General features: G+C 37.9%; 2 protein-coding genes and 1 pseudogene across 2 annotated transcripts; all 3 read right to left on the bottom strand.

Moving 5' to 3' along the window:
• Nucleotides 1–6235: 6235 nt before the first annotated feature.
• On the bottom strand, nucleotides 6236–7196 carry LOC145067694 (senescence-specific cysteine protease SAG12 pseudogene; annotated as a pseudogene).
• Nucleotides 7197–10741: 3545 nt separating this feature from the next.
• On the bottom strand, nucleotides 10742–11888 carry LOC145066469 (senescence-specific cysteine protease SAG39-like). The gene is made up of 2 exons (XM_079013728.1): nucleotides 11456–11888; nucleotides 10742–11334 (listed from the first exon to the last, which is right to left on the bottom strand). Exons 1-2 carry the CDS (start codon nucleotides 11886–11888, stop codon nucleotides 10742–10744), a joined length of 1026 nt encoding a protein of 341 aa, XP_078869854.1.
• A 3545-nt stretch (nucleotides 11889–15433) lies between these two features.
• On the bottom strand, nucleotides 15434–16580 carry LOC145066466 (senescence-specific cysteine protease SAG39-like). Its single transcript, XM_079013724.1, has 2 exons — nucleotides 16148–16580; nucleotides 15434–16026 (listed from the first exon to the last, which is right to left on the bottom strand). The coding sequence occupies exons 1-2, from the start codon at nucleotides 16578–16580 to the stop codon at nucleotides 15434–15436; spliced, it is 1026 nt and encodes a 341-aa protein (XP_078869850.1).
• Nucleotides 16581–24161: the final 7581 nt, after the last annotated feature.

Genomic DNA, 24161 nt, shown 5'->3' with positions numbered 1-24161 from the left:
AGTCAAACTCGGCCTAATCGGTCAAATTTGGTCAAAGGGTCAAAATTGTCATAAAAAGAGAAAAAAATAAAGAATTTCAAGATTAATATGTATAATACACTTAATGATTTATTATTTAACACACACGTATCTAATTTTGTTATATATTTCAAGTAAATTATGATTTTAACTTATGATTTTGACATATATAATTTTCCTAAAAATATTTCTACATGAATTACCGAATCCAAGTACTCCCGAGTACTCGCTACTTAGCAGTCGGCCGAGCAAGCACTAAGTAGCGAGTTCTACAACCTTGGGGAGAACCTTCATCAATTTGGACAATCCTCGGAGCAGGAATTGGAGAAGGCATTGGATGAGTGGCTCGGAAAGCATCAAAAGTCAATTTTGTTTTTAACTTTTCCATGGCGTGACTCCTTTTGAAGGCTTCTGATAGAGATGATGGCCAAGAGACTAAGGACCATTTCGTCTTATCTTCTTCTGAAAGGATTTTTGAGATGATATATTGTTCCCTGATGGCTTGAAGTCCAATAATCGCATTATTCACCAGATCATTTTCGTCAAATTCATCTTCTTCTTCAAAAGCTTCTACGCTGATGATTTCTTCATCTGTAGTTTCATCTCGGAGCGCATAGTCTAAGATAGGTTTCCATTGAACCATCTTCTCTCCCCCTATTGCATGGGAAGGCCCTGCCTCATATGCAAGCAATGCATCTGATTGCAAATTGTCCAAGCGTTCGAACACATGTTGAAAGCTCGTGTTGATTTGATTAGAAAGTGAATCATAAGCATTGGCAGTTGGAGTTTGGGCTTTGATATGGTCAAAAGTTTCTTCCATTATTAACAGAAGCTCATCAAACTTGTGTTTTAGAGTATTCACAAAGTGTTGAGCTGATCAAATGACCTTTATGAGAACTTCTTACATCACCATGTTCATGGCATCCTTGTGAAGAATTTCCTTCTCCAATATCTGAATTTGCTTTTCATGATGAACATGAGTCTGCTTGATAAGTTCGTTAGTAGCAGAGATCATGTCATCGTGGATCTTAAGCATGGTAGAGGTGGTAGATATGTGATGATCAAGATTTGTTTTATAACATTCCTTGGCCTCAAGCAAAGAGAAATGAGTTGGTCCAACTGATTGGCTCGATCAAGGTCCGAGGGTGCAGCAGCCTTGATCTCGGAAAGAGATTTAATCACAAGATCGAGTTTTGAGTCAAGTGGTTTAACCTTTTCATTGACCTTGTCAACCTTAGAATTAGCCGTCACAACGTTGTCTCAGAGTTCCAAAAGAGTAAATGGATCAAAAATGTTTTCTTCTAAGGATCATGTGTTCGAAGTAGAACTTTATGACTTCTTATCATTATCAATTTCATTGTCTTATGAGTCTTCAAGATCCTTGGCATCATTGTTTTAATCATCTTGAGATGGATTTTCTTGATCGCCATCCAAGGTAGTTTATGGATGGCGAGAGATGATGTTGAGTCCTTCTTGATTTTCTTCTCCTTCCATTATGTCTTAGGAAGAAGAAGGTCCAAAGTCAAAAAGAGCCTTGGAGGAGGAAGGTTTTTGCAATAGGTTGAAGGTAGTAGGAACTAGGATGACACTAGCGGTTGTGTTATCATCTTCGAACATGATCTCATTGGAGAGATCTTCATCATTGGGCTTGGGAGTTTTAGAGATGGGCGTGGAGACATGAAAATCATTTGTATCATCAGTCTTCAAAGGAGGATCATCCAACACAAAGGTTTTATTAGGAATTTCTCCGGCAGCAACTTCTTCATTTCAAGGAGGATCACCCACTATATCGTCAAGAGTGGGAACTTATGCATTCGTTTTAGAATTCAAAGCATTAAGAAATGGTTGGAGTTCTTGATCATTCTCTTCATCTGATGGAAGAGTGAAGGAAATGTGAATTTTGACTGCCCATTGACGCATGGGGATGAGAGTGTATTCAACTTGGTCTTAGGTAAGCTTTGGATGCCTTGTGTGAGCTCTAATGGCAAAATTAACCCAATAGTTATTAAAAATACATGATCGTCCTTTACATGTGGTAGGTATCGGATCAATTGAGACTTATGAGGTGGGAGGGACGACTCTTGTCTCGTAAAGCTTGGAATCAGTGGCAGTGGTCACTGATTGTACTTGTGTAGAAATGAGAGGGTGATTCAAATTGACTCATGGGTTTGTCCTAATGGCCTCCAAGGGAGTTTGCTCAATACCAGCACCACCATTTTTAGAAGGTGCAGGTAGATTATGTGTAGATTCCCCGTAAGTGTATGTAGAGTGTGATATTGAAACTCCGAAGGGTACTTCGGAATAGTGGTTAGGCGGGGTAGGCAGAGACCTAGAGTCAAGTCTAGATCCGATCCGTGAATCCTGGTGAGAGGATTCACCAGTGTTGGTTCTCTTTTTGGCCTTCGGTTTTGAGGGTGATCCTTTTCGCTTCTTGGAAATTTTCTTTCTTTGTCCTTCTGAAGTAGTGGATTTATTCTCTTATGAGGCTAATTCATCTGAGACTGGGGCAGATTGTGTTGAAAACAACCGAATTCTCAAGATGTTATTTTAGATGTAGAGATTCAGAAGGAATAACAGCCAACATGTGTTGGGGTAGACGTCGGGTAGGTCCAAAAGAGGTTTGACCGGGTAACCTATAAGTCTTAATTGTTTTAAAAGATTAGTATACCTCTCGCATGTCAGAGTTGATTGGAATGGCTACATGGAGCTTATAGTACATCTATTGAAGAGTCAGAGCCCAGAATCTCGGACTCGAAATCTCATTTGCCTTACTCTTATCGGTAAACTTCCTGAAGTCTTGCCAAAGGACTTCTGGTAGATCAACAGTGTTGGCTCTTCCAGTGAAGATGATGTAGACGACATAGAGCCAATCTTTGCTCATCGTGTCCGTTTATCCATGCTTTATGGATAATCCTCTGAGGATGAGATGCATTAGGATGGTCCAAATCCTAGGAACAACAGATTTCTTGAACTCGTTGGCTTTGAATTTGCCATTGTACCCAATCTGAGAGAGGAACGATTGAAATTCGTCTAAGGTGGGTTCCTTCACTCAAAAACCTTGAAGGTTTTCTGCAACTTCAATTACACAAAGAAATGTTGCTTTGTGCACAGGTACAATATGATCGTCTATTATTTTCACTTCAAGAACACCATCTTCGATCTTTACACGTTCAAAAGCTTTGTATAGAAGCCTAAGAGGATGTTATGGTTGGGGATTTTGGAAAGAGGAATGGCGATAGGAGGTCTAGCTATGAACATGATCATGATCCTGACGGACGCATCGTAGTCCATAGGATCGAGGGAAAATATTTGGGTAGTTTCCCTAAGAATGGGTTCAGTTGAAGATGATGAGGCTGACCCCTTTGATGATCTCTTCTTATTTTCAGTTTTGGAAGTTTTTGATGCCATTGAAAAGATTAAATAACGTTTAATAACAAGAGAGCACAGTTGAGAGGTTCTTGGAAGGCGATAGCCAAAAGTGAGAAAAGTGGGAATAGTTAGGATTCAAAATCCTTATATATGTGGATGTTTATGGGTCAGGTCGAATAGTTGAATGATGACACCCGAAAAAGGAAACGGGTTGCATTAAATGCTTAGGTCTAAAAGACCTTCCTAAGTGATAGTTAGTAACCATGAGATGGGACGTTTGTTTGTTCAATTTGGAAAACTATCAATTCAATTCATAAACACTCGGTACATTTATTGGAATGCATGTCGAAAGCATTTTTATTGGGAATGAAGAGGATAATCATAAAGAAATTACCATTTAAATCATCATGACAAAACGTTTCAGAATGAATTCTTAAATGATAACCTTAAAATTCATTTATTGAAGATTTAAGAGAATCACAGAATGATCAAGTTTCGAGATGGAGGTGACTTAAGATACTTCTAAAGAGATTTCAAAGCATCATTGGTACTTCATATATGCCTAGAGATGGCACAAACTCTAAATGAATATCAGAGATATCAACGAATGAAGATCTTAAGGATCATATTTTCAAAAGCTTAGATTTGAGAAGTTCCGAGAGATGAAGTGTAACAACGTAAATTTTCAAAACAATTTTTCCATTTCAAAATATAATAAAATTCATATGTAATATCAAAATCCATGTATCAACATCATCTCAATAAAAAAATCCCAAGATCTCAATGTAAATAAAACTCCATCTGTGTGTACGGTCATGTCGGCGCCTTCCTGCGATCCTCACTGGTACCTGCAATACATAACACACAACACGGTAAGCATAAATGCTTAGTGAGTCCCAAAAATAACACATCCAACACATACGCCACTCGAGGCTACAGTACGACCCTTCGGTCGATGTGTCTCAGCGGGACCCTCTAGTCCCGTAGGTCGTTGGACCCTCTGGTCCTGTCATAGCTCGTTGTACCCTTCGGTCCGGTCTATATCGTTGGGCCCTCTGGTCCGGTCTATACAACACATAGCATGCATATATCACAATGCACATAATCTCATACATACACATAGCACACAAGACCCTCCGGTCTACACATAGATACCACTCTAGGTAATGTATAGTGAGAAGACTCACCTCGGTTAACTCGGATAATCTCGCACACGAATATACTGATCTATCCCCCGCCTAATCACATAAACAATATCCTCAAATAAATAATGGCTCTCAAGGGCTATATTAAATCCCTTTCTACAATCCCACAGAAAGGCAAAAGACCATTTTACCCCTCCTTAACCCAAAAGTTCAAATGTTGACTAAAACCCTAAAATTCAACGAAAGTAAACAGGGGGCAGTACGCGGGGCGTACTCCGGCTAACCAGAATCGGGGGACTCGATCCCCTACGCGACGCGTACTGGGATTACGCCCAGCATAAGTCCCAGTTTCCCATTCTCAAAAGTTTTGGTCTGAATCGATTAAGACAACGGTTCATATCACAGATCTAGGTACTCTACTGCCTCCTAAACCATAAATTCGAAACCTTTAGACCTTTGCATGGCTAAGAAAGTTATAACTTCTTCCAACCTCTTATCTCCTTTCTTCATTAAGACCAAAACCCATGCATGACTCCATAATGACAACCAAGTTTGGATTCTTAAGCATCTACAACACATCCAAAGTTGAAATGGGATAGATCAAGGCTTATGGGGACCATTTACTCAAAAAGTCTCCATCTTGGGACAAAACCCTAAGAAATTGGACCATGAAACACAACACCAAAATGAAGAGGAAAGTTCTGAGATTTTTACCTCCAAGTGATGTTCCCACCCTTGCAAAGCTCAGATCCAAAGTTTGCACTCCAAGACTAGCTTCCACAATGATCCTCTTTTCTTCTTCACAAACACACAAAGGAACTTCCAAGCTCAAAAGCACACACACAGGTTAAGAATGAAGGGTAGCTCTCTCTTAGGGTTTCACTCTCTGAAATGGTGGCTGAGGATAAGGCCATCACATTCCTTATAAAGGGCTCAAGCCACAATTAGGGTTTTGCATCTGGGCCGGTTACGCCCGACGTAACCTTGGTACGCCCAGCGTACCCAACCGGGTCCGCGTCCAACTTAAGCGCATGAGTACGCGCAGTGTACTCTTCAGTACGTCCAGCGTACTCATTTTCCATACACTTCTTTTAAGAGCTAAACTTGACAACTTAGAAAGGAAGAAGGGTTAAATATGTGTACTTGAATTTCAAGATGTTACAATTCTGCCCCACTAGAACCAGACTTCGCCCTCGAAGTCTTATGCCGTAAACAACCCCGGATGCTGCTCCAGCATCTCTGACTCCGGCTCCCAAGTCAGCTTGGACCCTCTCCGATGTTGCCACTGGACCTAGACCAGGGGCACCTCCTTGTTCCTCAGAACCTTGATCTTTCGATCCACAATCACGATTGGCCTCTCAACATAATTCAGGATCCCATCCACCTGAATGTCCTCTAGTGGTAAAACTACCGTCTCGTCAGAAATACACTTCCTCAACTGAGACACGTGGAAGGTATCATGTATCTGGCTCAACCGCAGGTACCTCCAAACGGTATGCTACCCTGCCCACCCTAGCGGTCACCCTGAAATGACCAATGTACCGGGGTCCTAGCTTGCCCCTCTTCCGAAATCGTATCACTCCCTTCCAAGGAGATACCTTCAGGAGTACGAAGTCTCCCACCTAGAACTAGAGCACGGACCATCTCCTATCCACATAACTCTTCTAGCGACTATGAGCTGTTAATAACCTATGTCTGACCTACTATATATGCTCTACACTCACTCCATAACCAACCGCAATAACACCATCGTCTAGTTCAGTACCACATTCTCCTGTAAACACCCCGCTAGAGTAGAACTGGAAGTCGGACCCACTAGCATCAATGGCCACAGAAATAGGCTGACTAGCTACAACTTTCAAAAGTGCACTTTCATTATTAGCAGGAACATCTTCATGACCCGTAATCGCTGTAGCATGGTTAGATTCCTCGTTGCTGTTGCAGGTGCCATCGACTCCTTTGTACGGGTAGTTGCTCTCTGTAGTAAGGCCTTTATTGTTTAGGATGAAATCAAAGGCGTCGTCCATAAGACCGCCCTCACATCCCTGATCCTGACCACTGTGTCGGAGTCCACAAGCTCTTGTTCGGATAGAGAGACCAATTTACCTGTTTTCAGTTGGGTTATTCCTTCCATAGTTTCCACAGCTGAAAACGCCCAGCAACACCCTACAAACATATATGATGTGATATCGAGTTTAATTAAATATGGTCTTGTTAACAAACATAACTTAATTACTACTTGGACTACGTCTCAAGTGTTACTGCGCCTTTCATTCTCCAGTCCATTGATGATGGAACTGCTGTCACATTTTCATACCTGAAAGCAGAGGTCGATGGGGAACATTCGTGTGCCTTGAATCGGTTCCTTATGCTCGTGAACCCTTGGTTTGTAAGGTCTGCAAACTCATTGACTGCTAGTTTGTAAGCTTTGTTCATGAGACTGTTGGATGACTCTATGTACCGAACATTCTCTTGAAAAATCTTTGAACGTTGTTCTTTCTCATCAGCATCCTTGTACACGTGTCCATAACGAGCCATCCATTGTTCGTGGCTCTCATAGCTGGAAGTTTCAGGGAGCAACCTTGATGTAGTGTGTGAAAGCAAAGTAGCAGCGAAGAAGAATAATACCAAAAAACTCAGGGCTGTCTGGTTTGTTGATGTCATAGTTCTGGTAGAGATAAGAAAAAATGGATGTGAATGATTTGGAATAATTTCTTTGCCCGGCTTTATATTGAAACGCATGGTTTCTTTATTGTTTAGGAAATATATCACCTTTCGTGGAAGATAAGATGTTCAGTTGATATATATTAATCAAAAATATGAGGAAAACACACATGTTACGTTGTTTAGATTTATGATTGATGCCACTAATTTATTTGGATTTTCCTTTTGGACTATACTCCTATTGACTAAAATTGTTGTGTGCTAATTTGTTTTCTTAACACAAGCATGGGTAGGTTATGTAAAAGCTGAACATAGCTTGGCCATTATTTTGGTATGTAGTTGTGTCCTATATTAAGGAAATTCTCTAAGGGTCTTATATGTACAAGATATTTTTTTATTTCTAATTTTTTTTAAATTGTCTGGGCTTTAGATGTTCAAAACCCAGATATGCATGCCTTTATTCTATTTGTCTCCGTCTTGATTTATGTTAACTTTACCCACACATTCAATGCATCTGATGAATACTATGCAGTAAAAGAATTTGATTGGTTGTACGCAATATCAATCTCATCACAACATACATTGCAATTGCAAGGAGCTTGTTATATATAATATATAATGATCCCTTCAACAAGACTTGCAGGATTCCCAAAACGATCAAGAAAAATAATATTACAGAATTTTAATTTTGCCCTAATGCGTGAATGCTTCTTCATGGCCACATTTCACAAAAAATGAGTGATGCCCGATGTGATGTCTGAATTTTCCCTGAAGTCGGTTGTCACGACATGATACTCCGATACTCATTTGACAAAACCTCCCCAAAAATGAGAATCGAAACGAATAGTGTGCACTAACAATGACCTTGTGCGAACTATCCCTTTCCAAGCTCATTTTCCACAATATTACTGTAGCAAACTTGTCCACATGCCCACCAAATTAAAATGGTAAAGAAAAAAAGCAAGTTTACCATGTTAAAAAAGGGAAATCATGAAAATATGTTTGAAAAGGTGCAAAATGTGCTAAAGGGAAATCATTGAAAATCAAATTTGAAAAAGTACATTTAAAAACTATTCATTTAGCCATTTTTATAATTTCAATCATAATAACTATTTCATCATTTCTTTTCAACGTTAAATGTAACTTTAGATTTGATGTTATTATTATCTATTATTATTGTTTGTTAATTTAAAAACTTTTTCATCGGAAGATTTTCTCAAAATGTGGATTATTCAACCCCCTTGTTTGTTTTTGGGTGAAAAACTAAAGTTCTATTAGTGGAAGTATGTGTCCTCGACCTTTTATAAGCTTTATTACGCTATTCTTTTATTTAACTCGCATCGGGTGTGAGATATGTGAAAAACCAAAGTCTCTAAACCATTTCATTAGGAGTCGCCTCATGAAACAAACAAACACAATAGTTATTCTTTATATATACAAAAAACCTTGGTTTTCCGATTAACCAAGGGGTCTAAGGGTGACCAATAATTAAAATGTTATGTCGGTCACCGTTTGGTACTAGACTCCTCGGCTTTGAACTTCACCTTCGCCTAAAACAATGATTGATTATGAGTGATCCAGATGGAAATCATGTTAACTTCTAAATATATCCATCCAATGTTGTCGTATTAAAAACGTTGATAGAGAACGTGGGAACATAATTGAATGATACTAGCAATGTCGTCATTTTCATGGCAACACAAATCTTTAACGGTATATATGAGGAAATTCTAATACACGACCATCAAATCAGTTTTTTCTAAGAGAAGTGTAACCGACATGATTTAGGTGTAATACTCATTGTTAGTCGGGTCCCAGCAGAAGTAGTAGAGGTATTATACAACTGTTGATTTCCCTTAACATCTCAAGAAATAAGGTCTCAGATTTCTCGAGAATCTACATGGTAGCCGTATTCGGTTTAGGATCATTTTATTTTATAAAATATAGCTGTTAGATTATACCGTAGATCGAATGTATGACGATCAACTTGATTTTTATGCTCTCACGATCATAATGTGTAGTAGGAGTCTACGACATGTTTCGTCAGTATGATAAAAAAAACATTGAACCCAATACTATGTGTGTAAAATATTTCTTGTCGGGAATCATAGTTTAGGCTCCCAAGATTGAGATAAATGATGAGGAGGTGTCGATCATGGCTGCTTGAAAAGGTTAAAAATAAAGGTCAACGGTTGTTGATGCCAAGAAGGATGTAAGGGGAAAGAGATCAAAATTAGGAGAGACGAATTGACTTTGATACTATTAGAGGTGATCCTTACCCTAATATGCATGGAATTATTTGGTTGAATCTAATGCCAAAGTTCGAAAAATGTTTTGCATTTTCTAATGTGCGATTTTTTTTTTATTTCGTTTTATTGTATGTAGATTTTCTTATTTTCAGATGCATTTATTTCTTTTTTGATAAACTTAGAAAATATAAATAAAAATGAAGTATTATGTGGCATTTAGGAGTCCTTAGTTATAAATAACAGTTTCCAGACTATTAAAAAGTTTTTAGTTTATTTACGAAACTATGCAAGGTTTGATTATCAAGAATGTTTAGATGCGGTAACCTCAATGATTCCAACGACAATTATGATTTCATGGTGTACTCCCTTACATCGAAGGTTTATTTAAATTCCATTAAGAGTGTCGTTTGTTGTGGCTTTTCAATTTTGGACTTTCAATTTAACGGTTGGTGTTGTGTGGTTGTCCTTTAGCTTTCGATCAATTGGTTTATTACAATCTTTATCTACTAGTCAATACAATAAAAATTTGTTCTCAAGAACAACATGATTTCTTTCATTAATAATAATATATTAACAACTACGTTGTACAAAAGAAACTATATATAAAACGGCAATACATGGGCCAAAACGTAGGATTATAAATACACATAACATAAATACACGCAATTTCTTTTCTTTTTATTATAAATACATAAATGTTAATAGTTTTCTTAAAAATAACATGTGTGGTTTCATAGCTTCTTCCATCTAGCCAATAAATTGCATAGCTCTCAAAGCAACTTCACCGGTACTTCCATATGCAGCTTAGCACCCAAAAAAAATTGTTTCAAGTGGTTCTCAAGGAAAGTTGGTGTTTTGATTGGCATGACTTGGATTTGACTCCGGTCTCACATCTATCTGGATTCTCATTCCCTGATTTGTGATGTCCTTCATTTTGGATTATTTGGAATATTGCACTTTAATCTGCTACCAACTTATGGTAAACTTTGTTATTTGGTCAAAAGTATTTCTTGTTCATTTGACCCTTGGTTTGATCAAAAAAGAATTCACTCGTTTCAACATGTTTTGCTTGGGTGATTGTTTGTCCGAAATTAATTTGCAATACTCGGAGAAGAATATGCATATACGAAAATACATTCACGGTCACAATTTCTCTTATGAATAATATATATATAGCTGCATCGATTCTTACAAATATTTAATTTTTGGGATACATTTTGTAATTTACATGTTTCCTTGTAATAACATAACTGTAAATACACTTAATTTACAATAATTACTCTTGATGTTACACAATTATGCAGTCGGGTAGGAAGCCATCATGGCAATGCCACAAAGGCCTTCTTGCGCATCAACATCTCTTTGCATCATTATGTACCCCTCTTGACCCCAACCTGTTCCCCAAGAGTTCTTCACCAGCCAATATTTAGTTCCGTCTGCACTCGCTCCATAACCAACCGCAGTAACACCATGGTCTAGTTCAGTACCACATTCTCCCGTAAACACCCCACTAGAGTAGAATTGGAAGTCGGACCCACTAGCATCAATGGCCACAGAAATAGGCTGACTAGCTACAGCTTTCAAAAGTGCACTTTCACTATTAGCAGGAACATCTTCATGACCCGTAATCGCTGCAGCATGGTTAGATTCCTCGTTGCTGTTGCAGGTGCCATCGACTCCTTTGTACGGGTAGTTGCTCTCTGTAGTAAGGCCTTTATTGTTTAGGATGAAATCAAAGGCGTCGTCCATAAGACCGCCCTCACATCCCTGATCCTGACCACTGGTGTCGCAGTCCACGAGCTCTTGTTCGGATAGAGACACCAATTTACCTGTTTTCAGTTGGGTTATTCCTTCCATAGCTGCCACAGCTGAAAACGCCCAGCAACACCCTACAAACATATATGATGCGATATCGAGTTTAATTAAATATGGTCTTGTTAACAAACATAACTTAATTACTACTTGGACTACGTCTCAAGTTTGAAAATCCCGGTAGTAGTTTTTGCTTACCACATTGGCCTTGGTCTTTAACAGGTGTTACTGCTCCTTTCTTTCTCCAGTCCATTGATGATGGAACTGCTGTCACATTTTCATACCTGAAAGCAGAGGTCGATGGGGAACATTCGTGTGCCTTGAATCGGTTCCTTGTGCTCGTGAACTCTTGGTTTGTAAGGTCTGCAAACTCATTGACTGCTAGTTTGTAAGCTTTGTTCATGACACTGTTGGATGACTCTATGTACCGAACATTCTCTTGAAAAATCTTTGAACGTTGTTCTTTCTCATCAGCATCCTTGTACACGCGTCCATAACGAGCCATCCATTGTTCGTGGCTCTCATAGCTGGAAGTTTCAGGGAGCAGCCTAGATGTAGTGTGTGAAAGCAAAGTAGCAGAGAAGAAGATTAATACCAAAAAACTCAGGGCTGTCTGGTTTGTTGATGTCATAGTTCTGGTAGAGATAAGAAAAAATGGATGTGAATGATTCGGAATAATTTCTTTGCCCGGCTTTATATAGAAACGCATGGTTTCGTCATTGTTTAGGAAATATATCACCTTTCGTGGAAGATAAGATGTTCAGTTGATATATATTAATCAAAAATATGAGGAAAACACACATGTTACGTTGTTTAGATTTATGATTGATGCCACTAATTTACTTGGATTTTCCTTTTGGACTATACTCCTATTGACTAAAATTGTTGTGTGCTAATTTGTTTTCTTAACACAAGCATAGGTAGGTTATGTAAAAGCGAACATAGCTTGGCCATTATTTTGGTATGTAGTTGTGTCCTATATGAAGGAAATTCTCTAAGGGTCTGATACGTACAAGATATTTTTTTATTTCTAATTTTTTTAAAATCGTCTGGGTTTTAGATGTTCAAAACCCAGATATGCATGCCTTTATTCTATTTTTCTCCGTCTTGATTTATGGTAACTTTACCCACACATTCAATGCATTTGAAGAATACTATCCAGTAAAAGAATTTGATTGGTTGTACGCAATATCAATCTCATCACAACATACATTGCAATTGCAAAGAGCTTGTTATATATAATATATAATGATCCCTTCAACAAGACTTGCAGGATTCCCAAAACGATCAAGAAAAATAATATTTCAGAATTTTAATTTGGCCATAATGCGTGAATGCTTCTTCACGGCCACATTTCACAAAAAATGAGTGATGCCCGATGTGATGTCTGAATTTTCCCTGAAGTCGGTTGTCACGACATGATACTCCGATACTTATTTGACAAAACCTCCTCAAAAATGACAATCAAAACGAATAGTGTGCACCAACATTGACCTTGTGCGAACTATCCCTGTCCAAGCTCATTTTCCACAATATTACTATAGCAAACTTGTCCACATGCCCACCAAATTAAAATGGAGAAGAAAAAAACCAGTTTACCATGTTAACAAAGGGAAATCGTGAAAATATGTTTGAAAAGGTACAAAATGTGCTAAAGGGAAATCATTGAAAATCAAAATTGAAAAAGTATATTTAAATACTATTCATTTTGCCATGTTTATGATTTCAATCATGATAATTATTTCATCAATTATTTTCAATGTTAAACCTAACTTTTGATTGTATGTTATTAATTTATATTATTATTGTTTGTTAATTTAAAAACTTTTTCATCGGAAAATTGTCTCAAAATGTGGATTATTCAACCCCCTTGTTTGTTTGTGGGTGAAGAACTAAAGTTCTATTGGTGGAAATATCTGTCCTCCATCATTTATAAGCTTTATTACCCAATATTTTTTTTTTTTAACTTCCATCGGGTGTGACATATGTGAAAAACCAAAGTCTCTAAAGCATTTCGTTAGGAGTCGCCTCATGAAACAAACAAACACAATAGTTATTCTTTATATATACAAAAAAAACCTTGGTTTTTTGACAAACGAAGGTGGTTAAGGGTGACCAATAATTAAAGTGTTATGGCCGTCACCGTTTGGTACTACACTCCTGGGCTTTGAACTTCACCTTCGCCTAAAACCATGAGTGATTAGGAGTGATCGAAATGGAAATCATATTAATTTCTAAATATATCCATCCAATGTTGTCGTATTAAAAACGTTGATAGAGAACGTGGGAACATAATTGAATGATACTAGCAATGTCGTCATTTTCATGGCAACACAAATCTTTAACGGCATATATGAGGAAATTCTAATACACGACTATCAAATCAGTTTTTTTCTAATAGAAGTGTAACCGACATGATTTAGGTGTAATACTCATTGTTAGTCGGGTCCCAGTAGAGGTAGTAGAGGTATTATACAACTGTTGATTTCCCTTAACATCTCAAGAAATAAGGTCTCAGATTTCTCGAGAATCTACATGGTAGCCGTATTCGGTTTAGGATCATTTTATTTTATAAAATATAGCTGTTAGATTATACCGTAGATCGAATGTTTGACGATCAAGTCGATTTTTATGCTCTCACAATCATAATGTGTAGTAGGAGTTTACGACATGTTTCGTCAGTATGATAAAAAAAACATTGAACCCAATATTATGTGTGTAAAATATTTCTTGTCGGGAATCATAGTTTAGGCTCCCAAGATTGAGTAAAATGATGAGGAGGTGTCGATCATGGCTGCTTGAAAAGGTTAAAAATAAAGGTTAACGGTTGTTGATGCCAAGAAGGATGTAAGGGGAAAGAGATCAAAATTAGGAGAGACGAATTGAGTATGCTACCATTAGAGGTGATCCAAAACCCTAATATGCATGGAATTATTTTGTTGAATCTAATGCCAGAGTTCCAAAAATGTGTTGCATTTTCTTTTGTGCGGTTTTTTTGTATTTCATTTTCTTATTTTCAGATGCATTTATTTCTTTTGTGATAAACTTAGAAAATATAAATAAAAATGAAGTATTATGTGGCATTTAGGGGTCCTTAGTTATAGACAAAATTTTCCAGACTATTAACAAGTTTTTAGTTTATTTACGAAACTATGCAAGGTTTGATTATCAAGACTGTTTAGATGCGGTAACCTTAATGATTCCAATGACAATTACGATTTCATGGTGTACTCCCTTACATCGAAGGTTTATTTAAATTCCATTAAGAGTGTCGTTTGTTGTGGCTTTTTAGTTTTGGACTTCCAATTTAACGGTTGGTGTAGTGTGGTTTTTCTTTAGCTTTCGATCAATTGGTTTATTACAATCTTTATCTACTAGTCAATACAATAAAAATTTGTTCTCAAGAACATGATTTCTTTCATTAATAATAATATATTAACTACGTTGTACAAAAGAAACTATATATAAAACGGCCATACATGGGCCAAAACGTAGGATTATAAATACACATAACATAAATACACGCAATTTCTTTTCTTTTTATTATAAATACATAAATGTTAATAGTTTTCTTAAAAATAACATGTGCGGTTTCATAGCTTCTTCCATCTAGCCAATAAATTGCATAGCTCTCAAAGCAACTTCATCGGTACTTCCAAATGCAGCTTAGCACCCAAAAAAAATGTTTCAAGTGGTTCTCAAGGAAAGTTGGTGTTTTGATTGGCATGACTTGGATTTGACTCGGGTCTGACATCTATCTGGCCTGCAGATTCTCATTCCCTGATTTGTGATGTGCTTCATTTTGGATTATTTGGAAGTTTGCACTTGAATCTGCTACCAACTTATGGTAAACTTTGTTATTTGGTCAAAAGTATTTCTTGTTCATTTGACCCTTGGTTTGATCAAAAAAGAATTCACTCGTTTCAACATGTTTTGCTTGGGTGATTGTTTGTCCGAAATTAATTTGCAATACTCGGAGAAGAATATGCATATACGAAAATACATTCACGGTCACAATTTCTCTTATGAATAATATATATATATATATATATATAGCTGCATCGATTCTTACAAATATTTAATTTTTGGGATACATTTTTTAATTTACATGTTTCCTTGTAATAACATAACTGTAAATACACTTAATTTACAATAATTACTCTTGATGTTACACAATTATGCAGTCGGGTAGGAAGCCATCATGGCAATGCCACAAAGGCCTTCTTGCGCATCAACATCTCTTTGCATCATTATGTACCCCTCTTGACCCCAACCTGTTCCCCAAGAGTTCTTCACCAGCCAATATTTAGTTCCGTCTGCACTCGCTCCATAACCAACCGCAGTAACACCATGGTCTAGTTCAGTACCACATTCTCCCGTAAACACCCCGCTAGAGTAGAATTGGAAGTCGGACCCACTAGCATCAATGGCCACAGAAATAGGCTGACTAGCTACAGCTTTCAAAAGTGCACTTTCACTATTAGCAGGAACATCTTCATGACCCGTAATCGCTGCAGCATGGTTAGATTCCCCGTTGCTGTTGCAGGTGCCATCGACTCCTTTGTACGGGTAGTTGCTCTCTGTAGTAAGGCCTTTATTGTTTAGGATGAAATCAAAGGCGTCGTCCATAAGACCGCCCTCACATCCCTGATCCTGACCACTGGTGTCGCAGTCCACGAGCTCTTGTTCGGATAGAGACACCAATTTACCTGTTTTCAGTTGGGTTATTCCTTCCATAGCTGCCACAGCTGAAAACGCCCAGCAACACCCTACAAACATATATGATGCGATATCGAGTTTAATTAAATATGGTCTTGTTAACAAACATAACTTAATTACTACTTGGACTACGTCTCAAGTTTGAAAATCCCGGTAGTAGTTTTTGCTTACCACATTGGCCTTGGTCTTTAACAGGTGTTACTGCTCCTTTCTTTCTCCAGTCCATTGATGATGGAACTGCTGTCACATTTTCATACCTGAAAGCAGAGGTCGATGGGGAACATTCGTGTGCCTTGAATCGGTTCCTTGTGCTCGTGAACTCTTGGTTTGTAAGGTCTGCAAACTCATTGACTGCCAGTTTGTAAGCTTTGTTCATGACACTGTTGGATGACTCTATGTACCGAACATTCTCTTGAAAAATCTTTGAACGTTGTTCTTTCTCATCAGCATCCTTGTACACGCGTCCATAACGAGCCATCCATTGTTCGTGGCTCTCATAGCTGGAAGTTTCAGGGAGCAGCCTAGATGTAGTGTGTGAAAGCAAAGTAGCAGAGAAGAAGATTAATACCAAAAAACTCAGGGCTGTCTGGTTTGTTGATGTCATAGTTCTGGTAGAGATAAGAAAAAATGGATGTGAATGATTCGGAATAATTTCTTTGCCCACAGGTCGGCTTTATATAGAAACGCATGGTTTCGTCGTTTTTTGGGAAACGAAATATATAATTTCACCGTTCGTAGAAGATAAGATGTTCAGTTGATATATATTAATCAAAAATATGAGGAAAACACACATGTTACGTTGTTTAGATTTATGATTGATGCCACTAATTTGCTTGGATTTTCCTTTTGGACTGTACTCCTAATGACTAAAATTGTTGTGTGCTAATTTGTTTTCTTAACATAGGCATAGGTAGGTTATGTAAAAGCTTAACATAACTTGACCATTATTTTGGAATGTAGTTGTGTCCTATACGAAAGAAATTCTCTAAGGGTATGATACGTACAATATATTTTTTATTTCTAACTTCTTTTTATTGTCTGGCTTTTAGATGTTCCTAAACGCAGATATGAATGCCTTTATTCGATTTGTCTCCATCTTTGTTTATGTTAATTTTACTAGGGCAGTAAAAAAATTTGATTGGTTGTACGCAATATCAATCTCATCACAACATAAATTGCAATTGCAAGGAGCTTGTTATATATAATATATATTGATCCCTTGAACAAGATTTGCAGTATCCCCAAAACGATAAAGAAAAATAATATTTCAAAATTTTAAATTGGCCCTAATGCATGAATGCTTCTTCGCGGTCACTTTTCACAATCAATGAGTGATGTCCGACGTCTGAATTTTCCTCATAAGTTGGTTGTCACAATATCATACTCCAATACTCATTTGACAAAACCTCCCCTAAAATGAGAATCAAAATGTGTAGTGTGCACCAACAATTATCTTGTGCGACCTCTCCCTTTCCAAACTCATTTGTGTGAATGCAAGGATTTGCATGGCGAAGGTTTGATAGCTCAACCATTGAGTTAACTTAAGATCCATGATTTCTAATAATAGGGATCCAATCAAGTGTGGTAAACCATTAATTCTTGTCTCGGAATAGAGAAAATCAACAAAGTTCTCACAATTGAATAATACTAAGTATGAACAATGTAATGTAATTCAAGAAAAAGAAGAATGTAAGAGAGAATGATTGACCGGAGGATTCTTGATTAGAGGGAAAAGGATGTGCACACATCTCTATCTTGATACAAAGATGACAACTCCTTAAATAGTCAAGGGATGACTAAAAGACAAATCAGATAATGTGCGCATGGACTGAGAGACTTCTGAAGATCAACAGACTGACACCGCCCTTGATGTTGATCTTTTCTTTTGTACTATACTAGAAAACAATAATAATAATAATACAAAATAGTACTTGCAACAATTAATGCATTACAGACACAAAATGTTTCTAAACAATCATAGATCTCGGGCTGTTCTTCACTTCGGAACATGTTCACTTCAGTCTCAATCTTCATCTCGGAAGTCTTCATATCGGATTGCATAAGGATCACTTTTCTATGTTCCAACAATCTCACCTTAAGTGAAATTTGCAATCTTTTGACTTGTCACTTGGCTTCATAAAAGACAAATAGGTTAACACTCTAGAGGTAGCTTTAGACCTCAATGTACCATTGAAGATGCTCAATAAATTTCTTCTGGATGTGTTCAGAAGAATCACTCTTTGCAGCATTTGAAATGAACTTTTGAAAAATATGGGTTGGAACGAGATGTGTCTCAAGAACTCGGAAAAATTCTTTTTGATTTGTCTATTTCTTGAGATAGACAAAACCAAGTTTAGGATCTCCAATAGGTCCTTCACCTAAGATTTGAGCTTCAGGAAGCTTAGTGCTGATTTTAGCCAATAGATTTTAAGTTCTGAACAGGTGAGCAAACTCCACATCGGATCTACAATATTCAGCAATGTAGTCCTTGAGAAAGCTGATAGCAGTGTTGAAAGCTCAAATGCTAGATTCATTTTTCTGATGATCTTTGAGATGAACATCCATGGTAAGAATTTCGTTCGGATTCATCAAAGGAAAGTCAGCATCAGTGATTGTAACAGTGGTTTCCTTGTTCTGAGATATGAAGTATCTGTAAAGAAGACAATCGAGATCAAACTTGCTTTAAACCTTTTTACCATAACCAACAGTCTTGGTAATTCTTTTTCGAGACCACACTTCCTTTTGAGATTGTGAATTTATGGAATAAAAGGTTCTCAATCTCTCACTCTCAGTTCGGATGATGGTTTGTGGATAATCAGATGCATGTAATAGTGCGAACTTGATGTAGAAGTGTCTATGGGGAAATATTGGTAAGTCAAGTTGGTCTCGGTCATTTTTGGAAGATCAAAATACATGAAGGGCACAAAATGAATGTCATGCAAGATTCCTTCTCGGAAAACCGGAGAAATGCCCAGCATCGGACTGGGATTATCTTTCAATGCTTAAATATGGATGCTTTCTTCCATAGCATGTTGCATTTGTTCTTTGGACCAGCCCTCAGACTTTTTTAATGACTTCACTAGGCTGTCTAGTTCGAAAGAGATCCTCTTTCCCTTGTCTTCGATAGGACCTTCTTGAGTAAGAATAGATGATATGATTTGTTGACCAGATTGATTGATGAGCATCTCGGATAGAGGAGGAACCAAAGGCTCTTTAGGAAGCTCATCAGGTTTCCTGGTGGGAGAACCAATGTTGCAAAACTCGGCCTACTCGGCCGACTATTCAGAATCGGCCCTCCACCGAAGCAAGTTATGTGAACTCGGAAAAAAAAACTTGGATTAAGTCAAACTCAGTAAAAAAATCGGTCAACCTCGGTCAAAATCTCTCTAACTCGGGCCTACTCGATCTTGCTCTGGCCTGCTCGGTCAACAAAGTCAAACTCGGCCTAATCGGTCAAATTTGGTCAAAGGGTCAAAATTGTCATAAAAAGAGAAAAAAATAAAGAATTTCAAGATTAATATGTATAATACACTTAATGATTTATTATTTAACACACACGTATCTAATTTTGTTATATATTTCAAGTAAATTATGATTTTAACTTATGATTTTGACATATATAATTTTCCTAAAAATATTTCTACATGAATTACCGAATCCAAGTACTCCCGAGTACTCGCTACTTAGCAGTCGGCCGAGCAAGCACTAAGTAGCGAGTTCTACAACCTTGGGGAGAACCTTCATCAATTTGGACAATCCTCGGAGCAGGAATTGGAGAAGGCATTGGATGAGTGGCTCGGAAAGCATCAAAAGTCAATTTTGTTTTTAACTTTTCCATGGCGTGACTCCTTTTGAAGGCTTCTGATAGAGATGATGGCCAAGAGACTAAGGACCATTTCATCTTATCTTCTTCTGAAAGGATTTTTGAGATGATATATTGTTCCCTGATGGCTTGAAGTCCAATAATCGCATTATTCACCAGATCATTTTCGTCAAATTCATCTTCTTCTTCAAAAGCTTCTACGCTGATGATTTCTTCATCTGTAGTTTCATCTCGGAGCGCATAGTCTAAGATAGGTTTCCATTGAACCATCTTCTCTCCCCCTATTGCATGGGAAGGCCCTGCCTCATATGCAAGCAATGCATCTGATTGCAAATTGTCCAAGCGTTCGAACACATGTTGAAAGCTCGTGTTGATTTGATTAGAAAGTGAATCATAAGCATTGGCAGTTGGAGTTTGGGCTTTGATATGGTCAAAAGTTTCTTCCATTATTAACAGAAGCTCATCAAACTTGTGTTTTAGAGTATTCACAAAGTGTTGAGCTGATCAAATGACCTTTATGAGAACTTCTTACATCACCATGTTCATGGCATCCTTGTGAAGAATTTCCTTCTCCAATATCTGAATTTGCTTTTCATGATGAACATGAGTCTGCTTGATAAGTTCGTTAGTAGCAGAGATCATGTCATCGTGGATCTTAAGCATGGTAGAGGTGGTAGATATGTGATGATCAAGATTTGTTTTATAACATTCCTTGGCCTCAAGCAAAGAGAAATGAGTTGGTCCAACTGATTGGCTCGATCAAGGTCCGAGGGTGCAGCAGCCTTGATCTCGGAAAGAGATTTAATCACAAGATCGAGTTTTGAGTCAAGTGGTTTAACCTTTTCATTGACCTTGTCAACCTTAGAATTAGCCGTCACAACGTTGTCTCAGAGTTCCAAAAGAGTAAATGGATCAAAAATGTTTTCTTCTAAGGATCATGTGTTCGAAGTAGAACTTTATGACTTCTTATCATTATCAATTTCATTGTCTTATGAGTCTTCAAGATCCTTGGCATCATTGTTTTAATCATCTTGAGATGGATTTTCTTGATCGCCATCCAAGGTAGTTTATGGATGGCGAGAGATGATGTTGAGTCCTTCTTGATTTTCTTCTCCTTCCATTATGTCTTAGGAAGAAGAAGGTCCAAAGTCAAAAAGAGCCTTGGAGGAGGAAGGTTTTTGCAATAGGTTGAAGGTAGTAGGAACTAGGATGACACTAGCGGTTGTGTTATCATCTTCGAACATGATCTCATTGGAGAGATCTTCATCATTGGGCTTGGGAGTTTTAGAGATGGGCGTGGAGACATGAAAATCATTTGTATCATCAGTCTTCAAAGGAGGATCATCCAACACAAAGGTTGTATTAGGAATTTCTCCGGCAGCAACTTCTTCATTTCAAGGAGGATCACCCACTATATCGTCAAGAGTGGGAACTTATGCATTCGTTTTAGAATTCAAAGCATTAAGAAATGGTTGGAGTTCTTGATCATTCTCTTCATCTGATGGAAGAGTGAAGGAAATGTGAATTTTGACTGCCCATTGACGCATGGGGATGAGAGTGTATTCAACTTGGTCTTAGGTAAGCTTTGGATGCCTTGTGTGAGCTCTAATGGCAAAATTAACCCAATAGTTATTAAAAATACATGATCGTCCTTTACATGTGGTAGGTATCGGATCAATTGAGACTTATGAGGTGGGAGGGACGACTCTTGTCTCGTAAAGCTTGGAATCAGTGGCAGTGGTCTCTGATTGTACTTGTGTAGAAATGAGAGGGTGATTCAAATTGACTCATGGGTTTGTCCTAATGGCCTCCAAGGGAGTTTGCTCAATACCAGCACCACCATTTTTAGAAGGTGCAGGTAGATTATGTGTAGATTCCCCGTAAGTGTATGTAGAGTGTGATATTGAAACTCCGAAGGGTACTTCGGAATAGTGGTTAGGCGGGGTAGGCAGAGACCTAGAGTCAAGTCTAGATCCGATCCGTGAATCCTGGTGAGAGGATTCACCAGTGTTGGTTCTCTTTTTGGCCTTCGGTTTTGAGGGTGATCCTTTTCGCTTCTTGGAAATTTTCTTTCTTTGTCCTTCTGAAGTAGTGGATTTATTCTCTTATGAGGCTAATTCATCTGAGACTGGGGCAGATTGTGTTGAAAACAACCGAATTCTCAAGATGTTGTTTTAGATGTAGAGATTCAGAAGGAATAACAGCCAACATGTGTTGGGGTAGACGTCGGGTAGGTCCAAAAGAGGTTTGACCGGGTAACCTATAAGTCTTAATTGTGTTAAAAGATTAGTATACCTCTCGCATGTCAGAGTTGATTGGAATGGCTACATGGAGCTTATAGTACATCTATTGAAGAGTCAGAGCCCAGAATCTCGGACTCGAAATCTCATTTGCCTTACTCTTATCGGTAAACTTCCTGAAGTCTTGCCAAAGGACTTCTGGTAGATCAACAGTGTTGGCTCTTCCAGTGAAGATGATGTAGACGACATAGAGCCAATCTTTGCTCATCGTGTCCGTTTATCCATGCTTTATGGATAATCCTCTGAGGATGAGATGCATTAGGATGGTCCAAATCCTAGGAACAACAGATTTCTTGAACTCGTTGGCTTTGAATTTGCCATTGTACCCAATCTGAGAGAGGAACGATTGAAATTCGTCTAAGGTGGGTTCCTTCACTCAAAAACCTTGAAGGTTTTCTGCAACTTCAATTACACAAAGAAATGTTGCTTTGTGCACAGGTACAATATGATCGTCTATTATTTTCACTTCAAGAACACCATCTTCGATCTTTACACGTTCAAAAGCTTTGTATAGAAGCCTAAGAGGATGTTATGGATGGGGATTTTGGAAAGAGGAATGGCGATAGGAGGTCTAGCTATGAACATGATCATGATCCTGACGGACGCATCGTAGTCCATAGGATCGAGGGAAAATATTTGGGTAGTTTCCCTAAGAATGGGTTCAGTTGAAGATGATGAGGCTGACCCCTTTGATGATCTCTTCTTATTTTCAGTTTTGGAAGTTTTTGATGCCATTGAAAAGATTAAATAACGTTTAATAACAAGAGAGCACAGTTGAGAGGTTCTAGGAAGGCGATAGCCAAAAGTGAGAAAAGTGGGAATAGTTAGGATTCAAAATCCTTATATATGTGGATGTTTATGGGTCAGGTCGAATAGTTGAATGATGACACCCGAAAAAGGAAACGGGTTGCATTAAATGCTTAGGTCTAAAAGACCTTCCTAAGTGATAGTTAGTAACCATGAGATGGGACGTTTGTTTGTTCAATTTGGAAAACTATCAATTCAATTCATAAACACTCGGTACATTTATTGGAATGCATGTCGAAAGCATTTTTATTGGGAATGAAGAGGATAATCATAAAGAAATTACCATTTAAATCATCATGACAAAACGTTTCAGAATGAATTCTTAAATGATAACCTTAAAATTCATTTATTGAAGATTTAAGAGAATCACAGAATGATCAAGTTTCGAGATGGAGGTGACTTAAGATACTTCTAAAGAGATTTCAAAGCATCATTGGTACTTCATATATGCCTAGAGATGGCACAAACTCTAAATGAATATCAGAGATATCAACGAATGAAGATCTTAAGGATCATATTTTCAAAAGCTTAGATTTGAGAAGTTCCGAGAGATGAAGTGTAACAACGTAAATTTTCAAAACAATTTTTCCATTTCAAAATATAATAAAATTCATATGTAATATCAAAATCCATGTATCAACATCATCTCAATAAAAAAATCCCAAGATCTCAATGTAAATAAAACTCCATCTGTGTGTACGGTCATGTCGGCGCCTTCCTGCGATCCTCACTGGTACCTGCAATACATAACACACAACACGGTAAGCATAAATGCTTAGTGAGTCCCAAAAATAACACATCCAACACATACGCCACTCGAGGCTACAGTACGACCCTTCGGTCGATGTGTCTCAGCGGGACCCTCTAGTCCCGTAGGTCGTTGGACCCTCTGGTCCTGTCATAGCTCGTTGTACCCTTCGGTCCGGTCTATATCGTTGGGCCCTCTGGTCCGGTCTATACAACACATAGCATGCATATATCACAATGCACATAATCTCATACATACACATAGCACACAAGACCCTCCGGTCTACACATAGATACCACTCTAGGTAATGTATAGTGAGAAGACTCACCTCGGTTAACTCGGATAATCTCGCACACGAATATACTGATCTATCCCCCGCCTAATCACATAAACAATATCCTCAAATAAATAATGGCTCTCAAGGGCTATATTAAATCCCTTTCTACAATCCCACAGAAAGGCAAAAGACCATTTTACCCCTCCTTAACCCAAAAGTTCAAATGTTGA

This window comes from Lactuca serriola, chromosome 8 (assembly GCF_051521515.1).
Source record: "Lactuca serriola cultivar US96UC23 chromosome 8, Lser_US96UC23_V15, whole genome shotgun sequence".
Lineage (NCBI taxonomy): Eukaryota > Viridiplantae > Streptophyta > Magnoliopsida > Asterales > Asteraceae > Lactuca > Lactuca serriola.
Note: the sequence above shows the minus strand (reverse complement) of the source record. Positions and strands in the feature narration are given on the sequence as shown.